This window comes from Dendrobates tinctorius, unplaced genomic scaffold (assembly GCF_039654945.1).
Source record: "Dendrobates tinctorius isolate UK_male_01 unplaced genomic scaffold, ASM3965494v1 ptg000332l, whole genome shotgun sequence".
NCBI lineage: Eukaryota > Metazoa > Chordata > Amphibia > Anura > Dendrobatidae > Dendrobates > Dendrobates tinctorius.
In genome coordinates this window covers 3406017-3412226 of record NW_027361998.1, presented here as the reverse complement: position 1 = coordinate 3412226, position 6210 = coordinate 3406017, and the positions used below count along the sequence as shown (strand labels likewise).

Sequence of the window (6210 nt, the reverse complement as noted above, 5' to 3'; positions counted from 1 at the left end):
CTGTACATCTCTGTTCCAGCTCTAATTTATTAAGACTCCATTGCAAACCCAGCTCTTCCACATTGGTTTTAATGGATGAGTGAACTCTGCTGCAAACTCAGCTCTGCTACGTTGCTTCCTCATAACTCAAACTTTGATCTGCTACATCGGTTCCTCTTGGCTTAAGCTATCTTCGCTACATCACTGATCAGCTCTGCTGCATTTACCCTCCACTGTATACCCAGAGTGAACTTTTCCGGTATTTTTTGGAATGAATCCTACTCAAAAAAAACTTTTTTAAAACAATTTTTTTTTTGTCTGTTTTTCTTTTTTCTTTCCTTGTTGAGTCTGCGGCATAAAAACACCGGAAAAAAAGAGCTCACAAAACACTCTAAATGAGAAAGTATCGAGCGATCATTACCTCTCTCGCAGACGCTGCTGGTGCTTAAGGAAGATAAAGATCTGTCCTAAAACAAGACACAAATATTATAAAGTGCCACCTCACCCTGCCATGCGTCAGTCATCAAGAAGTTGTCCCCCCCCCCCTATAGGCTCATTCTGAAGCCTGGGAAAGCTGGGTGAAGTCTCTGCGAGATCCGTAATCAGTTATCACCCAGCTTTCCAAGACATGCGGGTGACAGAAGAGGACACCGGCAGCAGGCCGCCTGCCTTACGCCATCAATTAGTGACAGGGGAGATGGGAAGTTTAGTCGCGCTCTGCTTGGTACTAATCTATTTAGCTCCTGCTTTAATTGCCGTCTGACCTGTCCTTGTCAGAGACACCTCCGACATCAGAGCTTAGCGCCCGGGAGGTGACGGGGAGGTCGTGTAGGGTGGACGCTCCTCTCCTCGGATCACTTCCAGCAGGTGTCAATCAGTGTGTGATACTAATACCGGAGTAAGGGCGCGAGCTGCCCCCGTATTGTACTGAGCCCCCCCCCACCACATACACAGGATGACCCCCGACACTTTACTATACACATATATACAGTGCAGTGCGCAGCCCGCCACAACCAGACAGGGTAGCATTTCCCGCGTATTCAGTAACATGTGAACTATTGATGAGCTCGGATCTGGTGTCGCCGACTTTTTCCAGTGTGGAAGTCAGAAAACCTGGAGACGACCGAAGATTTCACACGTCTCATGTTATAGGTGGCCGAGGACGGAGAGGGGCGGACACAATCACCAAAGCCTCAATATTCACCGTCTACAAGTACCATAATGTCTGGGAATAAGTAACCAGCAGAATAGTGAGTGCAGCTCTGGGGTATAATACAGGAGGTAACTCAGGATCAGTAATGTAATGTGTGTACACAGTGACTGCACCAGCAGAATAGTGAGTGCAGCTCTGGGGTATAATACAGGATGTAACTCAGGATCAGTAATGTAATGTATGTACACAGTGACTACACCAGCAGAATAGTGAGTGCAGCTCTGGAGGATAATACAGGATGTAACTCAGGATCAGTAATGTAATGTATGTACACAGTGACTACACCAGCAGAATAGTGAGTGCAGCTCTGGAGGATAATACAGGATGTAACTCAGGATCAGTAATGTATGTACACAGTGACTGCACCAGCAGAATAGTGAGTGCAGCTCTGGGGTATAATACAGGATGTAACTCAGGATTAGTAATGTATGTACACTGTGACTGCACCAGCAGAATAGGGAGTGCAGCTCTGGGGTATAATACAGGAGGTAACTCAGTATCAGTAATGTAATGTATGTACACAGTGACTGCACCAGCAGAATAGTGAGTGCAGCTCTGGAGAATAATACAGGATGTAACTCAGGATCAGTAATATAATGTATGTACACAGTGACTACACCAGCAGAATAGTGAGTGCAGCTCTGGAGGATAATACAGGATGTAACTCAGTATCAGTAATGTAATGTATGTACACAGTGACTGCACCAGCAGAATAGTGAGTGCAGCTCTGGAGGATAATACAGGATGTAACTCAGGATCAGTAATATAATGTATGTACACAGTGACTGCACCAGCAGAATAGTGAGTGCAGCTCTGGGGTATAATACAGGAGGTAACTCAGGATCAGTAATGTAATGTATGTGCACAGTGAGTGCACCAGCAGAATAGTGAGTGCAGCTCTGGGGTATAATACAGGATGTAACTCAGGATCAGTAATGTAATGTATGTACACAGTGACTGCACCAGCAGAATAGTGAGTGCAGCTCTGGGGTATAATACAGGATGTAACTCAGTATCAGTAATGTAATGTATGTACACAGTGACTGCACCAGCAGAATAGTGAGTGCAGCTCTGGGGTATAATACAGGATGTAACTCAGGATCAGTAATGTATGTACACAGTGACTGCACCAGCAGAATAGTGAGTGCAGCTCTGGAGTATAATACAGGATGTAACTCAGGATCAGTAATGTAATGTATGTACACAGTGACTGCACCAGCAGAATAGTGAGTGCAGCTCTGGAGTATAATACAGGATGTAACTCAGGATCAGTAATGTAATGTATGTACACAGTGACTGCACCAGCAGAACAGTGAGCGCAGCTCTGGGGTATAATACAGGATGTAACTCAGGATCAGTAATGTACGTACACAGTGACTGCACCAGCAGAATAGTGAGTGCAGCTCTGGAGTATAATACAGGATGTAACTCAGGATCAGTAATGTAATGTATGTACACAGTGACTGCACCAGCAGAATAGTGAGTGCAGCTCTGGAGTATAATACAGGATGTAACTAAGGATCAGTAATGTAATGTATGTACACAGTGACTGCACCAGCAGAATAGTGAGTGCAGCTCTGGGGTATAATACAGGATGTAACTCAGGATTAGTAATGTAATGTATGTACACAGTGACTGCACCAGCAGAATAGTGAGTGCAGCTCTGGAGTATAATACAGGATGTAACTCAGGATCAGTAATGTAATGTATGTACACAGTGACTGCACCAGCAGAACAGTGAGCGCAGCTCTGGGGTATAATACAGGATGTAACTCAGGATCAGTAATGTACGTACACAGTGACTGCACCAGCAGAATAGTGAGTGCAGCTCTGGAGTATAATACAGGATGTAACTCAGGATCAGTAATGTAATGTATGTACACAGTGACTGCACCAGCAGAATAGTGAGTGCAGCTCTGGAGTATAATACAGGATGTAACTAAGGATCAGTAATGTAATGTATGTACACAGTGACTGCACCAGCAGAATAGTGAGTGCAGCTCTGGAGTATAATACAGGATGTAACTAAGGATCAGTAATGTAATGTATGTACACAGTGACTGCACCAGCAGAATAGTGAGTGCAGCTCTGGGGTATAATACAGGATGTAACTCAGGATTAGTAATGTAATGTATGTACACAGTGACTGCACCAGCAGAATAGTGAGTGCAGCTCTGGAGTATAATACAGGATGTATATATCCTATCATGTAACTGTGCTGTGAAAAGACAGGGTCAGGTGTGTAAAAATTGTGGACAGATATTTAAGTAAAATTATTGAAAGACAGCCATTTCCTAAGGAGGAGAATTTACCCTTTCACCTGGACCACGGAAAAATAATTTAAATGTTCTTTCCAAATTTTTCTCCAGTTCTGCTTCAGCGACGCCCTAAGAAACAGAGACACAATTAGCGGTGCGATCGGAGGAGGAATTACACCGATGTCGCTGTTACTAATCGCTCTGACTCCGTCGACTGCTGCAGTGATGGCCGGTCAGTGTGATTGCAGGACATCTCATCCACAGACACAGCACTGCAGCGGGCCATGCTGGGTCTTGTAGTTCTGCATTGCATCCCCGAGTGTTCGTATGAGCCTGTGCTCGGTATTGAGGGGGAAAAGGAAACAAAAACTCACCGGCTCCTGGAAATAAATCTGGTAATCAAAGATGGGGTTCGCTTTTATTGCCTCACTGGCTCTTCTTTCCGGATTAGCGGGGAAGAATGGTGTATTGAGCGACGCCACAGCTCTGAAAAACAAAAGGTAAGAAGTAATAGACATGTCCGCTCCTGAAATACTCTGCACCGCTGGTGTCTTTCAGTCTCGGATTCCTCTGACAATGGCCGCCAGTTACACATCAGGCGCATCATCTACTTACTTGACTCTTTCGGGAAAGAACAGCGCCATGTTCCAAACAAAAGAGCCGCCCCAGTCATGTCCGATGAACGTGGCCTGAGATATACCCTGAAAAACACAGGCGACAAGATGGGAGAAGTGTCTCCAGGCGCAGCGATTTCACAAACACAGCTCTGCTACACCCAACACCATGCATGGCGCATACTGCATCACTGGACATATCGGAGACATGGACTCCCAGAAGAGACCGCACTGTCTGCGCCCCACATACTCACCTGCAGCCATTCCTGCTCCCCTCTCCCAGACGTCACATCCGTTTATCAGGGCCCACCTGGGAGGAGAGGAAATGCCGGAATCGGGAGAGGGGAGTATCCGGACGTCCGGTCTGGGTTCTGAAAGTAGGGTGGTCTGGTCTGGGGTCTGGAAATAAGGGGCTCTGGTCTGGGGTCTGAAAATAAGGGGGGTCTGGTCTGAGGTCTGAAAATAAGGGGGGGTCTGGTCTGGGGTCTGAAAATAGGAGGGTTCTGGTCTGAGGTCTGAAAATAGGGTGTCAGCTCTAGGGGTATAAAACTAGGGGGTCTGGTCTGGGGTCTGAAAATAGGGGGTCTGGTCTGAGGCCAAAAAATAGGATGTTTGGTCTGAGGTCTGAACATAGGTGGTCTGATCTGAGGTCTGTACATAAGGGGTCTAGTCTGAGGACTGAAAATAGATGGGCCTGGTCTCAGGTCTGAAAATAGGGGGGAGTCTGGTCTGAAAATAGGGAGGAGGGGATCTGAAAGTAGGGGATCAGCTCTGGAGGTCTGAAAATAGGGGGTCTGGTCTGAGGCCTGAAAATGGGGGGGGGTCTGGTCTGAGGCCTGAAAATAGGTTGGTCTGCTCTGAGGTCTGAACATAGGCAATCTGCTCTGAGGCCTGAAAATAGGGTGGTCTGCTCTGAGGTCTGAACATACGTGTTCTGGTCTGAGGTCTGAACATAGGTGGTCTGATCTGCGGTCTGTAGATAAAGGTCTGGTCTGAGGACTGAAAATAGATGGGCCTGGTCTCAGGTCTGAAATAGGGGGGGGCTGGTCTGAAAATAGGGGGGAGGGGGTCTGAAAATAGGGGATCAGCTCTGGAGGTCTGAAAATAGGAGGTCCGGTCTGAGGCCTGAAAATGATAGGGGGGGGTTTGGTCTGAGGCCTGAAAATAGATGGGCCTGGTCTCAGGTCTGAAATAGGGGGGGGGGCTGGTCTGAAATTAGGGGGGAGGGGGTCTGAAAATAGGGGATCAGCTCTGGAGGTCTGAAAATAGGAGGTCCGGTCTGAGGCCTGAAAATGGGGGGGGCGGGTCTGGTCTGAGGCCTGAAAATAGGGGGGTCTGGTCTGAGGCCTGGAAATAGGGGGGTCTGGTCTGAGGCCTGGAAATGAGGGGTCTGGTCAGAGGTCTGAACATAGGCAATCTGCTCTGAGGTCTGAACATAAGGAGGTCTGGTCTGAGGCCTGGAAATGAGGGGTCTGGTCTCTTGTGGAAATGAGGGGTCTGTTTTGGAGTCTGATCTGAGCTCTGCAAGCAGGAGGTCTTGTCTTATACAGGGGTCCTGTATGGACTGGTCTGAGATTTATATATTGGGAGCTGTTCCCAGTCTATATATGACGGAGAATAGTTTTGGGGTCTGTATTTTTACTAGTCTAGTTTAGGGTCACTGTTAGTTTAGGGGCTCTGGAAGATTCTGCATTTATTTATGAGGCTGTATTAGGTAAGGGGGGGTCTGGCCTGGTGTCTCGCTCTCTTTAAGGTGGTGGTTCGATGTGTGGTCTTATTTTTTTAAAGGTAAGCAATCATCAGAAACTCCCCTACTCTTAACATCACGTTGTTGGAATAAATGTATTTTTTTATTTTTGGAAATTTTTCCCTCCAGATCGCAATCTGTATTAACAATGAAAAATCCTGCGATTCTCACACCGGACACGGGGCTTTTATACATGATAATTTTCTCTTGTTTTAGAAACTTCACATGTACATTAGCAGCAAAGGACGGAAGCTGACCACATCTATTGTATTAAAGCACCTAATGAGCGTGTGCAAAGTCACTGTTAAGAGAGAGGGAGGTGGTGAGCTGTGACTTCATCTCGCATGAATGGTAGATCCTTTATTATCAACTGTATATAGAGGTTCTATCACTCATTGT

The 6210-nt window shown here is 46.6% G+C and overlaps 1 protein-coding gene across 3 annotated transcripts in view; it reads right to left on the bottom strand.

Moving 5' to 3' along the window:
- EPHX2 (epoxide hydrolase 2) overlaps positions 1–6210 on the bottom strand; it is a 95725-nt gene that overhangs the window by 44164 nt on the left and 45351 nt on the right. For all 3 annotated transcript variants that reach the window (XM_073561943.1, XM_073561941.1, XM_073561942.1), the window contains exons 11-14: positions 4066–4151; positions 3825–3936; positions 3505–3579; positions 401–446 (exon numbers count right to left, since the gene is read on the bottom strand). In XM_073561943.1, the coding sequence (XP_073418044.1) occupies positions 401–446; positions 3505–3579; positions 3825–3936; positions 4066–4151 (319 nt within the window). The remainder of the gene's footprint in view (positions 1–400; positions 447–3504; positions 3580–3824; positions 3937–4065; positions 4152–6210) is intronic.